The 15,493-nt window shown below is 58.0% G+C and overlaps 1 protein-coding gene and 1 non-coding gene across 9 annotated transcripts; both read left to right on the top strand.

Moving 5' to 3' along the window:
- Positions 1–12: 12 nt before the first annotated feature.
- TRNAN-GUU lies at positions 13–86 on the top strand. The gene has a single exon. It is a non-coding gene; the product is annotated as a tRNA-Asn (tRNA).
- A 3,514-nt stretch (positions 87–3,600) lies between these two features.
- On the top strand, positions 3,601–15,397 carry PCGF2 (polycomb group ring finger 2). Of its 8 annotated transcripts, XM_045488632.1 has the most exons (12): positions 4,136–4,507; positions 9,451–9,506; positions 9,673–9,824; positions 10,454–10,550; positions 10,850–10,905; positions 10,988–11,038; positions 11,256–11,364; positions 11,541–11,595; positions 11,685–11,783; positions 13,072–13,152; positions 13,696–13,804; positions 14,025–15,397. In XM_045488632.1, exons 1-12 carry the CDS (start codon positions 4,349–4,351, stop codon positions 14,036–14,038), a joined length of 1,038 nt encoding a protein of 345 aa, XP_045344588.1. In that variant the 5' UTR covers positions 4,136–4,348; the 3' UTR covers positions 14,039–15,397. The 8 variants fall into 8 exon arrangements, with proteins under 8 accessions (XP_045344584.1, XP_045344587.1, XP_045344589.1 ...); XM_045488628.1 differs by lacking the exon at positions 4,136–4,507 and adding an exon at positions 3,601–3,783 and having other exon boundaries at positions 11,688–11,783; positions 13,696–15,397; XM_045488631.1 differs by lacking the exons at positions 4,136–4,507; positions 9,451–9,506 and adding an exon at positions 3,601–3,783 and having other exon boundaries at positions 13,696–15,397.
- Positions 15,398–15,493: the final 96 nt, after the last annotated feature.

Below are 15,493 nucleotides of genomic sequence, written 5' to 3'. Positions count from 1 at the left end.
GCAGTTGTCGCAGTCTCTGTGGCGCAATCGGTTAGCGCGTTCGGCTGTTAACCGAAAGGTTGGTGGTTCGAGCCCACCCAGGGACGCTGCCTTTTTCTCCCCCCCCCTCCCCCCCCCCCCTTCTACTAAAAGAAAAACCTAAGCGGTATCCTCCCAACATCTAAGATGCCAAATTCCGTTTTGAAACGGCAGATGTTTTTATCTATAGCAAGTCAGAGGGTCATTGTGATTGAAAATTCCTTGATGTTCAGTCAATGATGGGATTATTTCTCCAGCACTTTCCTCCACCGCCTACCTCCCACCCCGCCCCCAGGCTGGATTGCAGGAAAGGCAAAGACAGAGGTTTTTGTCTCGCTGTGCAATACGTTTCAGGTTGCATTTTTCGTAGGATTAAGAATGAATTTACAGTGGAGGTGGGACAGTTTTCCATTGTCTGCCTCAATCGATGTTACCCTCTCGAAACATTATGTTTGGAAGGGAAGAAAGTGGCGCCAGAGACAAAGGCAGGGAGAAATTGTGGGATGAAGCAAAAGGTGAGAGACAACAGAGCGGTGATACAGAGACAGAAAAGGGAGATGACAGGGAAATAGGTGCGGTGAGTGGAAGGAAGACACCAAGAAAATGGAGGGAAAAGAGAAGCAGTTCATATGCGAAGCCTCCAAAAAAGGAAAACAACAACAAAACTATTTTTTCTAGAAATACAGAGCAGTGGGGCAGAGAAGGAGAAATAGAAGCAGAAACTGACAAACGACATTGTCTTGGGGAGAGAGAAGGAGCGAAGGACACAGAGGCAAAGACAGTCATAAAATCAAGAGGAGCCACCCTCTCCTGCCTTTGTCATCATCTTCTAGGGGATCTTAATTTCACAGTAGCTCTTGGCATGTGCCAGAAATAATTAATTAGATTTCCCAGGGTTCCTGCCCTCTGGAGGCTTCTAGTCTGTGCCACACACAGTGATTCTTCTGATGAGAAGTCGTCAGCTAGAGACCCCTGTGAGGTCGTACAACTAGCACAGAAGGCAGGGGAAGCATTGGCACCTAATGGCAGCCGGAGGCACATTCCAGGATGAAGAGCTAAGCAAGGGACTCGGGCAATTCTCTTGGGTATCTGGCTTCTCCTCAAGATTGGGCCCAAAGGACACCTCTTGTGAAAACCTTCCCCAGTGCTTACCCACCCTTACCAGGTGCTCACAGGGCTGGTGCGGGCAACCTGGAGGGATACCCAGTGCCATGGAAGCTAACGGGACAGGCTATGTAAACCCACTGGGCCGTGAGCTCCTTGCAGGCTAAAGCCTGGCTCATCAGCTTTAGGTCTCCAGTACCTCGTACAGTATTTCACATTGGTACATGACAGGTGCTTCTTTGTCAAGAGACCAGAGAGCTTCACATGTGAGAAAGATTGGCTCTCGGAAAGTTCTCCTGATAAGTCAGAAAGGCCAGGGAGGTGGGGACTGGTTGCCCAGGATGGAAACGATTAAAACGAAGTTTTAGTGAGTAGTGGGGTGTTCACCCCTCTGTCTTGTGGTTTGCTAGTGACTGACGCTTAATAACTCTCTGAGGAACGAGTGGATGGACCCGCGTGTGATGGGCCCCCTAGCTGCAACACTCCGGGATGAAAGGACCAAAGTGCGGATTTACCAGCCCTCCTCCTCCTGGCTGATACCTGTCCCCCACCACCCCCCACTCCGGTACACACACTTGGAAGGCAGCCCTAGGTGCCCCTGTGGATCGTGTGTAGGATGGAGGTCTTCGGGAAGCCCCTACAGGTTTCTCTTGCCCCAGGAATCTTTTAGCAGGAAAGGAGTGACACTCCCTGCTGCGCTCCCCTCCCCACAAGGCAACTGGGGGACAGTAGAGGATGCGCGAGTCTTCCCTGGCAGAATTCGGGTTGCTGTCGACCCACTTGCCCTGGGGATAGTGGGTGTGTCCATGCCAAAAGCCCCCTTTCCAAGAGGGGCGGCAAACTCCTGGTATTCCCGCGTAAGGACAGGGGAGTCGGTGACCGGGCTCTCTAACCCCTCCCCGCATCTTCTCCCGCGGGTTCTCCGAGCACCCCCTCTAAGAGGAAATCTCTCCCGCCCATCCTCTTCCTCTCCGCCCCATTTGGCTGCTGTGGGCTGAAGGCTGAAGCTTCTGAGGTCACTTGGCGGCCAATGTCCGCAGGTCTCCTTGTCGCCGGCCAAAGGGTGAAGGCATTCAGTCCAGGGGGGCCCGGCTTCGGGGCGGCCTGAGCTGCGAGCGCTTAAGGAAGCAGGAGGCAGGCGCTACGAAGCTTGCGGAATATTTGTCTCCTAATTTCCTAACTCGAGCCACCCACCGCCAGTGCGCTTAATGGCCCTTCTGGCCGGATAATCAAGCTCTCTGGAGGGACAGACCCGGTGACCATCTCTAATAAATCTTGAATAACGAATAAGCGAATCGACCGTCCTAATGAGGCAGGGCCCGGGTCGTCGCCGTAACGGAGTATCGATTGGCTTTCCCGGCGCCAGCCTCAGCCGCTCCTCCCAGCCTTTCCAAGCCTCCCTCTTCGTTTTCCCCTCCCAGCGGGAGCCACTGGGGACGGGAGCCCGAGCGCTGGGAGGAGCCGGGAGCGACGGTCGGAGGCGGACTGGCACCAGCCGCCTTTGCGCTCGCCCGGCTCCTCCCGCCGCCGGGGCGAGGGAGGCGCACCAACCGCGCAGAGCTCGGAGCGCCCCGGCGAAAAATGCGGGAAGCAGCGCAGGGGAGGAGAAAAAGCGCGGGCCCGCTTTCGGGCCCTGGCGCCTAGTTTTCTAGTCCAGTCGGGCCTCTTGCATTCGAGCGGGTTATTGTGTCCCGGACCGGGAGTGAGTCCCGGTCTTCAGATGGTCTCCCAGCCCAGGTTACGTTCCATTCTTCTCCGTTCGAGCACGCGGGAGGCACCAGCCTCCACCCCAGCAAACCGACCCCCCCCCCCCCCCACTCAGACTACCCCCTCGGCCTTTCCCTCCGTCCCCCGGCAGTTCGCTTCCCCGGGGCGCCCTGGCTGGGTCCCGGGCGGTGGCGTTTTAGAGCCAGTGATCCCGCCGCCGAGAGGGGCCAGGGGGGTGGGGAGCACACGCTCTCTTCCCACCGTTGCAGTTGTTAATTTTAAGGGAGTGTCACTTAGAGTGAATGAAAATACCCTGGACGCGTGGCCGGAGGTGTCGGGTCCCCCGCCGGAACCCAGCGCGCTTTGGTCCAGGCCGTGTAGGACTGCAGAACGAACCACATCTCAGCCCGGTACCCCTCATTTCACCATTTTCTAGGCGCCCCAAGCTTAGGGCGGGGATCGCAGGGTCAGGGGGTTGGGGGGCACACACACAACTGGGGGGGAGGGTTAATTGCAGAGGTTAACAGAGAAGAGGATACATCCTCCAGGGTCAGGGTCTGTTTGGGAAGAGTGAGGTCGCGTCCTAGTTTAGGGGGCCCGGCACCCGGTGTGGGGGCAGCCGCGTTAGCCTCTCCCCCTCCTCCTCTTCCCCTCTCCGCAAACACCCTGAAGGAATGAGGTCACGTGGGTGAGTAGTGGGCGGGACCTACTCTTGTCTGGAGGAAAAAAAGCCATTTTGTACCCCCCCAGCCCCGGTCCCTCCCCTCCCCCCTCCGTCCCCTCCCCTCCCCTCGCTCCCTCCCACCCCAAGCCGCTTTCACAAACTCCTTTCTTACCGTAGGTTTCTCCCCTCCCGCCGCCACAGCGAGCGACACGGCTGCGGCCCCCCTCCCCCCCCTTCCCTCCCTCCCTCCCATCCCCCCCTCCCCGAGACCCACCGGACCCCGAACCCAGGTAAGTGGAGGCAGACTCCCTGTCCTTTCCTTCTCCGCAACTGGAACGGGGCTGGGGGGCCGGTCCATCCCTCCTTACACACCCCTGCGGGAGGGGAGACTCCGAACCCGGCCTGCTTCTCGCGTCCCCGCCCCACCCCGCCAGCCCCTATCCTAGCTCGCCCCGTCCGCCTTTCTTTCTCCCTTTTCTCTCCCCTTTTCCCTTTCCTCCCTTCCAAGATGGCCGAAATGGATTCCCCCTTTTAGCGATTTGGCGTCTCCCTCGACCACCACCTCTTTGTGCCGCAGCCCCCTCGCAGACCTGCTCCTGAGGTAGCGAGGGGGAGGGTCCGAGGCAGCCACCAGGGCTGTGGGCTGCGCGCGGGGCCGGATCTCTGCCCCCCTCGCCCGCCCCACGAGCCAGAGCGGCCTCTGGCCCTGCCCCACTACCCCTTTCGGTCTGGGGAGGGGTCGCTCTCTGCTTCTTCCGTGGGCACTGGGGCGTCGTGGACGCGCAGGGACTTGAGACCGGGAGGAAAGCGACATGCCTTTTTGATCGCTGCGGGGCCGGGGGAGGGCGCTCCTCCATGCCCGGGTCCCCGGCCTCTCGGGCACCTCCCCCAGCGGGTCCCTTTCCCCCCAGCCCCGGACTGGGCGCCCCGCCCCCTCCCCGAACCACCCGGGCCGAGCCTCTTTCTCCGGAACACCCCTCCTTGGGCTCCGCCGAAAGTTTGACTCTAGGGAAGGTAGGAACGGCCACCCGGTAACTGAGGTCCCTGATCCTCTGACCCAGGCTCCGGGGGAAGCCCGGGAGGAGGGAGTAGAAGGGAGAAGGGGGGAGAGTTATCGCGATATTTCCCATCGCCAGCGGAGGCAGGAGGGGTCTGACCGACTGGCCCCTCTTCCACCGAGGAGCCGGGCTGCCCCCTCCCTCCCCCGGCCCTCCTTCCTCTAGCTCTGAGGGGGTGGGACCTCTTGGCCAGCAGACACCCCTGCCCCTCCTGTCTCCACAGTGGGCCTAGGCATGCCTCTCCCCCTCCCCCACTGCCCCCATCTGCCCAGAATTGCTTCGGATGGCTTGAGGTGGGGAAGGAAGAGGCCTGGGGGGTGGTGGATTTGCCTGTAAATATCGTGGAAGTGTTACCCCGCGCTTCTTCCTGGTCTTTGTCTCTTAGAGGAACCCCCACCATACGTATATATGCCTCAGTCTCTCCTGAGCTCCCTGTTGCTTGGGGGGCGAGAGGGGGGGAAGTAGGGGGTTTGTCTCCTGGTTGCCTCCCGCTGTCTTCTGATGCCTCCTTCTCTGGGCCTCTCGCAGTTTGTATCTGTTCCTGAAACTCTCATTTCTCTTCTCCCCGTCTCCACTCTGTTCCAAGGTGTTAGTACTTGCAGAAGGAGCATAAAGCCGGCTCTGTTGCAGCTTTTGGGTAGGGAGGTTTTCCCAGGGGCTCCCTGGTTTGGAGTTGGAGTTTGTGGCCTTAGAGCTGTCTTTGGAATGAGGCCGGAAACAGACCCCAGGTGAGACCTGGGACTCAGTATCCACCCTGTGTGGCTTGAGTGGAGTTCAAGTTGGAGTCTTTGGGGGTGGGCAGGAGGGCGGGGGGGGGGGGGCTCTCTGCTGCCCCTGGCCTTGCCTGAGAGGTCTAGGTTGATGGAGCTGTTGCCATGGAAATGGAGACAGCCTGAACAGGAAGAGGCTACATCTTTGTGCAGGTCAGATGCCCACCCTACTCCTCCAGCCTCTGGCCCCCTGAGTGGAGGTTGGGAGCTGCACTGCCTTTGTTGCTGGAAGACTTATGTTATAATTTATCCTGGGTGGACCGGGGATGCACAAAAGGTTAGTGTGTATTTCCAGCTCTGGTTTCAGGCAGGGATGTCAGACGGTGTGCTGCTGGGGTGGGTGGGGGTGGCTTATACATCTGGCAAGTGTGGGCCTGGCTCTGGTCTGGCTGTATGTGTGATGGGGTGTGTCTGGCCTGGTGTGTGTGTGTGTGTGTGTGTGTGTGTGTGTGTGTGTGTGTGTAGTGTCTGTCTGGCCTTGTGTGTTGTGTGAGAGAGATGGAGGGGGTGTGTCTGGCTTTGTGTGCCTCTGTGTATATTCGGCAATGTGTAGCTCTGGGTGTATATTTGGGGTTTTGTCTTTGTTTGATCTTAGGAAGCTGAGGGGGGAGAGCAGAGAGGGGACAATGAGCCCGGCTTCAGGAGACTAGAGGATGTTTTTGACGCCGCTGGCAAGGAGGGGCAGGTCCCAGGGTCAAGGATCAGGGAACATTGAGAGGTTGACATTGTCCCCAGGCGGACCCCTGTGCTCCCCCTCCATACACAAATACACAGAGCTTGTGCAGTTGGACCCACACAGCTACCAGAGGAATGCACCTAGTACATTCTGGCTCACTGGGCTTCCATGGAGCCTCAGTTTCTCTAACTGTTCCGTGGAAGTGGGGTGAGGCAACTAGTCTCTGTCCCTCTTCCTACTTCAAGGTGAGAATGTGTGCTGATGGTCATATTTGGGCCAGACTCTGACCTCCCCCAGAAGGCTCACTGAGCAGTCTTCTAAGGAACCTGGAGTCCTTCTGCCTTCCACCTGCCTGGATGGAGTCAGGCCAGGCTTATTGGTTTCTCAGATGAGAGGGGAGCCTGGCCTGGGTGCCAGTGTGTAGAGAGCACTGGAACAGGAGCCAGGCAGTTTCTACTCCTAGGACTGCCACTGCGTTACTGCATGACCTTAGCTGAGTCACTTCTTTCCGAATTTCTTCATCTGGAAAATGAAAGGATTGGACAAGACGCCTTCTAAGATCCCTTCTACTTCCGCAGTTCTAGGTGTCTGCATGTGACCTTGAGTGACTTTTCCTAAGACCTGGTGATTTTCTAGTGGGGAGTGGGGCTAATTTCATGTGCAGGAAAGGCAGAGCAGAGAATGCTGTCGTGGGGCATCTGAAGGAGCAGAGACCTCTGGGTTATCAAAGACAGCCGGTTTTGCAGAAGAAAATCAAAACAACACAAAACAAAAACAAGAGAGCCCTAAAGTGCAGAGAGCTTCCAGCAAAAGACTGGCTAGAATGGAGAGATGGGGGTGGTCTCTAATTAGTAGGGGCTTTGAAGAAGAGGAAAGACAAAGGTCAGGCTTGAATGGCAAGGAGGAGCTGGCGCTGGGTGCTGACCCGAGCTCCTTTCTTGACAGTGTGGCCAAGACCCGGATCCCCAGGGGCCAGGATGGGCTGCCCAGCCATCATGCCCTTGCAAAGAACAGTGGTTTGGGGACAAAAGGTGCTGAATGACTTGGCTGCAGTTGGGCATGGGGGACAGGGCACAGGTCCGCTGTGGTGGTGTCAGTGGGACTGACCTGTTAAGGCCCCCAGAGCTCCACAGAGGCCACTTCCAAAAGGCCCTTGGCTCCCTTTTCTGCTTCACGGAACTTCTCTGTCTTTCTCCCTCACGCTGTTTCCCATCTCCCAACCTCTTCCCTAACGTGATGACAGCCAGAAGTCCAGCCACCGTCACCCCTCTTCCCTCTCCTTCCCACGATACACCCGCCAGTTGCAGCTGGGAAGGAATTGGGTGTCAGGTGTGGGGGGCGAACAGTGGGGGAACCAAGCTCCTGTTTACAGTTGTTCTTGGCACCTGCTGGCAGGGCCCTGCAGGTAACCATGGCAATCAGGTGAGGAGCCAATCAGTGCTTCTCCCCACCCCCAGCCCCAGAGGTAGCAGTCTGAGGCCCCTGGGGATAGGGTGGGGGGAGCTGGGAGTGCGGGCGAGGGGGGCCTGCTCTTACACCAGACAAGGAGGAATATTTCTATACAGTCAGCTCCACAGCTCCTTCCTTCTCCCGCGCATCTAGAAAGGAGCTTGAGAGATGATCTGGGCCCGAATTCTCACAAATGCTCGCGGAAGCGAGAGGGTAAAGGTCACAGCCCCTTGCCTAGGAACTCCTGCGTGTTGAGGCCACAGTCTACCTGGCAGGAACTGCATGCAAGTTCTTAAGAGCCAGTGTGTGTTGTGAAAATCCAGCCAGTGTGTGAATGAGGTGACTGAGGCAGTGGGAAGCGCCTGTGTGTTTTGTGTGTACGTACGTGTGCGTACGTGAGAGGGAGAGACAGAGCCGGGTGTGAGATGCGCTGATAGCAACCAGCATCGACCAGAATGTGTTGTTTCTGTCTGTGCATGCACACAGAGGTTCATTTGGATACACACACACACGCACGCACGCACGCACACACGCACAGGTCAAGCAGTCGTACAAAGTAGTTTTGGAAGCCCAGACATCACGTACACATCCAATGGATATTACACACACTCAGCGAGACAGCCACTTGGAGTTTGTTCTCTCCTCTGGATGGTTGTAATAATATTTGGGCATCTTGCCAGGGACAGGGTTACTATGGAAACGACCAAACAGTGGAGTAGCCAGCAAGCCTTCTGCGTAATTGTTAAGGGGGGAACCCTTGCAGGGAGACCGGCCTAGGCCGCCCTCCTTGGGACAGGAGCCCCTTTCCTTCCTTAGGCCGCTGTGTCTCCGCTGGCTCTCTGGGCTTGCTTGGTCCCCTCTGTCTGCCCTGCAGACTTGGTGTCTCTCCCACGTGTGGCCTTTGTGTCTGTCTCTCCATCTCTTTGGGTCTCTGGCCAGCCTCTGTTGGCTGTTTGGGTCCTGGCCAAACTCATCCTGGGGTCTCTATAGAAACTGTTGATCCTGGCTGTGAATTTCTGGTCCTAGAAAACCCAATATGGTGGCTTTAGAAATCTCTCTGGAAAGGAGAGAAGGGTGTATGTTGTGAAGGAGTCATTGGGGCTTGGCCACTCTCCCAAGCCCCACGCCTTGGGCTTTTACTCTGGGAAAGAGGAGGGAGGGAGGGAGGGGCCTTCCCTTCTAGTGCAGGTTTGGTTTTTATACCGAGAAGTTAGGCATATCAGCCAATTCAGAGTTGGGCTCTGACTGACTTCCCAGGTCCCTGCCAAGGCCTGGCTGGGTGCTCGGGGCTGCTGCAGAGAGAACTTTCTGCCCAGCTTTGGCGGGCATATCTCTGAGAGCCTGTGATGTGTCACTGGACAGCCTGGGGACAGGCAGCCGGAGTGGCAGCAGTGTCCACGTGGAGAAATTGCTGTATGTGCCTGGGAGGGAGGTCCCGGACTGCGTGTGGGACCGGGGGACTTGTACGGTGGGCCGTCCAGCGGGGACTGTGCAGAAGGGGCAAGAGCAGTCTTTTTTGCCCAGGCTCTTTGCCACTACCTGCAGGGTCGGGGCTGGGGTCAGGCTGGAGATGCGTGCTCCCAACTTCGGGCGTGTAAGGACCATCCTCCGTGTTTCCTGCCTGAGCGCCAGGCCTGGAACCTGCATGGCCAGCGTATGGTGGACCTCCAGGGAGCCACTCCGGGCCCAGTCTGGATGTAGAGCTAGGAGGACGAGGTGGCGGGGTGCTCCCTCTAAACCTAGGGCATCCCATGGCCACAGTGTTTCCGGGACTGCCTTCCTGGGGGAAGGGTGATGGGGTGGAAGGAGGGGAGGATGGAGTAGAAAGACCGAGGCAGGGGCCTTGCACCTGGGTAGAGGGGGGTCTAAGTGTCCTCAGCTCCTAGCACTCACTTCAGTGAATGTGGATTGGGATCAGAGACATTTTGAAAAACTCTGTTCTCTTCAATTTTCCTGCCTCCTCTGGAGAGTTGGTCTAACTTCATCTTTCCTCCTGCTCTTGAGATGGAGCCCGATGGTGTCGCTCAAGGTGGCACGCGTCTCCAGAGCCCCCGTACCCGGTGAATACTCAAGAGGGGCCAGGAGGAGCCAACCCCATGCACGTAGCCAGTCTGCCCTCGGAGGCAGAGAGCAAAAGCCTCGCGCTTCGGGACAGACGTTGGGTGGTGTGGACTGTGGGAGGGGCTCTTGGGCCTCTGGGTTTCTGATTCCACTTTCATTTCTCAGGGTGACGCTCCCCAGGCCCCCTGCCCCCCACCCCGGCATCATGCATCGGACCACACGGATCAAAATCACAGAGCTGAACCCTCACCTCATGTGTGCCCTCTGCGGGGGGTACTTCATCGACGCCACTACGATCGTGGAGTGCTTGCATTCCTGTGAGTTGGGCAGAGGGGCCGCTGCTCAGGACGGGCAGTCTTTGGCCAGGTCGGAGGGGCACTGCCTGGGGAGGGCAGAGCACAAGGCCCTGCCCTGGAGAGCACGCGCGTCCGTGCACCCCGTGGCGGTCCCTGGCCGCAGAGAGACTCCTGAGGGGCAGGGGGAAGACGGGAGGGGTCAGCCCGGAGGTTTATTTCAGGAGCTTTCACCTACCTGACCCCTCGGTTCCCTCCTCCATCCTCTGGCTGGAGCTGCAGCCCCTGAAGATGCACGCGCCCCCCCCCCCCCCCCCACGTGCACACTGGGCTTGGTGGCAGAGGTCCAGGACCCTGGGAGGTGTCCAGCAGGCGGGCTGTTGTTTTGTACTCCATCGGACTTGGGGCTCCCCTTCTGCTTGGTACATGACGCTGGCCTGACACCCGCACGCACGCACTCCCACGGCCCCTCCTCCCCCAAGGACGGAGGAGGGGTGAGACCAGGACCCCGTTGAGCCTTTGAATGGGCTGAGCTGCGGGGACAAGGTGGAGAGGAAGGGATACCTGAATCTGAGCAGAGGCCGTCGGGGGCTGGTCCTGGATTACGAAGGGGGCTCTGACTCTCCTTTCTTTCTCCACCCCCCACCCCCAAGTCTGCAAAACCTGCATCGTGCGCTACCTGGAGACCAACAAGTACTGCCCCATGTGTGATGTGCAGGTCCACAAAACCAGGCCGCTGCTGAGCATCAGGTGGGCCCGGCACTGTCCCTCCCGCCCACGCCGACTCTCTGGGTCATCTGCCCTCTGTCCCTCCGCCCTCTTTGCATCCTATAGCCAAGGTGGCAGGTGGGGGAGAAGCAAGGCCCCTCCCCTCCCTCTGGGTCGTATCCAGCTTGTCTAGGCTGAGAAGTACTAGAGGGGTAAAGACCGTGCCTCTGGGGACCCTGGTGCCTGTGCCCCGGATCTAAGGAGGGGAGGTGGAAATAAGGGTTCCTGGCTGGGGAGAGCAGGGTGAGGTGGCTGCTGACGGGACTCCGTGCTTTTTCCAGATCTGACAAAACCCTGCAAGACATCGTCTATAAACTGGTCCCTGGGCTTTTTAAAGGTATCTACCCCTGTTTCATCCTGCCCACAGCCCCACGCTTCCCTGCCTAGTGCCCCGTCCTCACCCTGCTTTCCTCTTCCAGATGAGATGAAACGACGGCGGGATTTCTATGCAGCGTACCCCCTGACTGAAGGTGAGCGTGTTCGCTTGCCTGTTCCCCTGAGCAGGTGGGGCCGCCCCGGGCTGTCCGCCCTGCACGTGCCGCCGTGTCACCGCCCCGGCCCAGAGGATGGTTGCGCTCACCACCCCCACCCCCCCCCCCCCCCACACCAAGCTGTGAGATCCAGGGTCCTTGGTGGGGCTCCTTTCCCCGTCCTAGGCCAGCCCCTCAGCTCTCTCTCCTTCTGCAGTCCCCAACGGCTCCAATGAGGACCGCGGCGAGGTCCTGGAGCAGGAGAAGGGAGCTCTGAGCGACAACGAGATTGTCAGCCTCTCCATCGAGTTCTATGAAGGTGTCAGGCAAGTCTGAGCCACGCCTGGTTTGGGGGGTCCTAGGTTGGGTCGCCCCTCTCTCCCACCCTGGCCCCCTTCCCCTAGCAGGAGAAGGTGTCTCCAGGAAGGTCTTCTGGCTGCGTGTGTTGGGGGATCCTGCCTGCTTCAGGGGTTCCCTAGCTTCATTGTTTCTCCTCCCCCAGGGACCGGGAGGAAAAGAAAGGTCCTCTGGAGAATGGGGATGGGGACAAGGAGAAGGTGAGTGCTGGGGACCTGCCTAGGGGTGGGATGCGGACTGGGAGAGAGTGCCTGGGGCGGACCCCAGCCCTTGGGTGCTTCTCCCTCAGCAGACAGGGGTGCGGTTCCTGCAATGCCCAGCAGCCATGACCGTCATGCATCTCGCCAAGTTTCTTCGCAACAAGATGGATGTGCCCAGCAAATACAAGGTGAGTCCCTGGGCCCTCTCAGAAACTGAGTGCCTGTTGTGTGGCTGCATCTGGCAATCTGTGCATCCCAGCCACTGTTCTGAGCAGGCTGGGTGACACGAGGACCTGCGTGGTTGTGTAATTGAGCTGAGTAGAAGGGTAATTGAAACCAAGATTAGGGTGGAGTAGTCTTTGTCTGTTGAAGCCAGTGTGCAGAGATGCACGGGAACCAAGACGGAGTGTATGTGTGTGTGTGTGTGTGTGTGTGCATATGTGTGCACATGTGCATGCTTGCATGTTCAGAACTGTGGCAGAGGTGTGTGTGGAGAAATATAGGGGGTTGTCTGGGGCCACCTGGCTGAAGGAAGGCCAGTCTGAAATTCCACTGGAGGTCTTGGACAGCACTTCTCAGATTCGAATACGTTACTGGTTCTCTAAAGATCTTGTTAAAGCATAGATAGGTTCTGCATTTCTAGCAGGTTCCCAGGTGTTGCCAATACTACTGGTCTGTGTACCACACTTTGGGTATCAAGGCTCTAGGACAACGGATCCCAAACTTTGCTGCAGATCAGAATCGTGTGGGAGGCTTTAAAACTTGACTCATGTCATACCAATTAAATCAGAATCTCTGGTGAGATCCAAGCATGTGTTGTTGTTTTTTTTTAATTTTTTGTTAATGTTTATTTTTGAGAGGGAGAGACACAGAGCGTGCGTGGGGGGAGGGACAGAGAGAGAGGGGATGCAGAATCTGAAGCAGGCTCCAGGCTCTGAGCTGTCCTCACAGAGCCTGATAGGGGGCTTGAACTCATGAGCGGCCAGATCATGACCTGAGTTGAAGTGTTGAAGTCGGACGCTCAACCGACTGAGCCACCCAGCTGCCCCAAGCATGTGTTTTTTTAATGCGTCCAGGGTCATTCCACTGCAGCCTGGGCAAGAGCCAGTGCTCTGTGAGATCTTTCTCACCTGGGCTTTTTCTTTGCCCCCCCCCCCTGCCCCCCCTTTATCTCTGGAGGACCTGCCAGAGATTGAGGGATTCAGACAGCTGTGTGGGTGGCGGGAGGCAGGGGTTGTTAATGATGTGGGTATCTTCTCTGGATCCTTCCTTCTCCGTCTGGTGGTCTGGAGTTCGGTTGGGACAAGCCTGCCCGGGAAGTCAAACCCACCGCGAAACCCCAAAGTAGTAAGGGAATACCTGCAAGTCCCTCCTCCCCATCGCCCCACTTCCCACCCCTAGCTAGGAGCCTCTCTGCCAAATGGCTGGAGCCTTGAACCTGAACCGGGTAATGGTGTTCTCCATCTCCTCCTCCAGGTGGAGGTTCTATACGAGGACGAGCCACTGAAGGAGTACTACACTCTCATGGATATAGCCTACATCTATCCCTGGCGGCGGGTGAGCTGGGCGGGAGAGTGCAGGGCGGGGACAGGGCCGGGAGGGGAGCCCTGCAGGGTCTGGCATTGGTCTGTGGCCACAGTGACCACATAGTGACCAGTAATCACGGTTCATGCCTTGTCCCATGAGCTGGGCATGTCCAGGGTGGTCTGCCACAGCAGGTCGGCCGCTTCCGGCCGTCTTCCGATGATGGCCTCCTACACTCTAAAGGGAAAAAGGACCCTTTGGCAGATGACATGCCCTGATTTGGGGCAGAAAGCAGGGTCGGGTGGCCGTGGAGGAGCGGATGCTGCTTCCTGCCTTCCAGCCTCTCTCCTCTCCGGTCCCTGGCCTTGCACGTTCTGTCTGCCTCTCTGGGTCTTTGTGTGCCCCTGTATCTCTGGCCTTGCTTGGTCAGTCTTGTTTGCCTATCTGCTCCTCTCCAAGGCCCGGACCCCGTTCCTCTACCTGGGCACTGTGGGGTGAGGGCTGGGTAGCTTCCTGGGTGGCCTCTTTCTCCCGACACCCTCCCCTTCATTGCCTCTCTGCCCCCTCTCCCTGCAGAATGGCCCTCTCCCCCTCAAGTATCGGGTCCAGCCGGCCTGCAAGCGGCTCACCTTGCCCACAGCACCCACCCCCTCGGAGGGCACCAACACCAGCGGGGCATCTGAGTGTGAGTCAGTCAGCGACAAGGCTCCCAGCCCTGCCACCCTGCCAGCCACCTCCTCCTCCCTTCCCAGCCCAGCCACCCCCTGCCATGGCTCTCCCAGCTCCCACGGGCCCCCGGCTACCCACCCTACCTCCCCTACTCCCCCTGCGACAGCCAGTGGGGCCACCACAGCTGCCAACGGGGGTACCTCGAACTGCCTGCAGACACCATCTTCCACCAGCAGGGGGCGCAAGATGACTGTCAACGGAGCTCCTGTGCCCCCCTTAACTTGAGGAAAGGGACCCTCTCCCTCCTTTTCCAGCCATGCCTCTCCACCCCTCCACTTTTTCTGGGCCCCTTTTCCACCTCTTCTAATTGCCCCAGCTCCTCCCGCCTTAGGGGTGGGGGGCGGGTTTTATAAATAAATCTATATATATATGTACATAGGAAAAACCAAATATACATACTTATTTTCTATGGACCAACCAGATTAATTTAAATGCCACAGGAAACAAACTTTATGTGTGTGTGTATGTGTGGGGGGTGGAGTGTTCATTTTTAGGGGGTCTTGTGTAATTTGCCCTGCTCTTATTTTGGGGGTGTCTGGCGGTGGACCCGAAGGGCCACTTGAGGCTCAGTAAAGCTCTACTCCATCCTCCTGTTTCCCAAGGCAGATGGGGTGTTGGGGGAGCCCCACCAGCCCCCAAAGCTTTAGGCACAACTCCAGCCGGCTGTGAACGGGGTCTACCCTCTCTCTTTCCCCATTTTGGCTGCTGTCCGGCCCCACCGGCACCCCCCCTCCCCCCATTGTTGAATGTCCAGAGACTTGCTAAGACAGTGCCTTTTACAAATGCAGTCTATCCCCTGGTTCTGAGGAGTGAGTGGGTGGCGAAGATGGCATCTCCCTTACCTCCTCCTCTCGCAGTGGAAACTTTGTGCAAAGAATAGATAGTTCTGCCATTTTCTTTTTTTTTCCTGTGTGTGTGGCCTTTGCATCATTATCTTGTGGAAGAGAAGATTCGGGCCACGGGAGGCCTCAGCCCTTGAAATTCCACTGTGGCTTTAGCAATGTGAACTGCTTCACCCCGTTCTGCCCCTGCCCCCCACCCCACCCCGAAACTCTGACTAGCAAGGCTGGGAGGAAAGTCCCATCTGGGGGCCTGGAGTGCCGTGGAGAGGCGGAGTGGGGCTAACCTCAGACAAGCACAGACCCCAGATTGTGCCAAAGGCCAGCAGCCCTCCAGTCCCCTCCCCCCCCCCCCCCCCCAGCTGAGGCAGAGTCAAGAAAGAGCGACAGAGGCATCTAAAAGCACAAGAAGACAGAAGCCTGTAGGCTCTGACCTCTGCTCCGTCCCGCGAGGTCAGTGGACTGCCCCCTGAAGGGCAGACCCCACCAGATTCCTGCCCACCTGTTTTCCCTCCAGTGTACATAGCTCAGATCGGGGAGGAGGTGAGGAGGCTAGACTCTCTTGCAACCTAGGTGTTTGGGGTTGGGAGCCCCCCCCATCAGGTTTGTCTGTGTTTGCACCTTGTCCTGTGTCTGAGGTGCTGTGACTGTACCCTCCTGCCCTGGAACATTTGTATCTCCTGGCTTTGTAATAAATGCTGCATACTCTCTGGACCTGTAGTTCTTTGGGGGACAGGGAAAGTGGCGGGGGGGGGGTCCTTTGCCCTCCTCCTCGTGTCTCTCGTCTCTGGGCTCAGCCTGCCTTG

This window comes from Leopardus geoffroyi, chromosome E1, assembly GCF_018350155.1.
Source record: "Leopardus geoffroyi isolate Oge1 chromosome E1, O.geoffroyi_Oge1_pat1.0, whole genome shotgun sequence".
Taxonomy (NCBI): domain Eukaryota; kingdom Metazoa; phylum Chordata; class Mammalia; order Carnivora; family Felidae; genus Leopardus; species Leopardus geoffroyi.
This window is presented reverse-complemented; position numbering and strand designations above follow the sequence as displayed.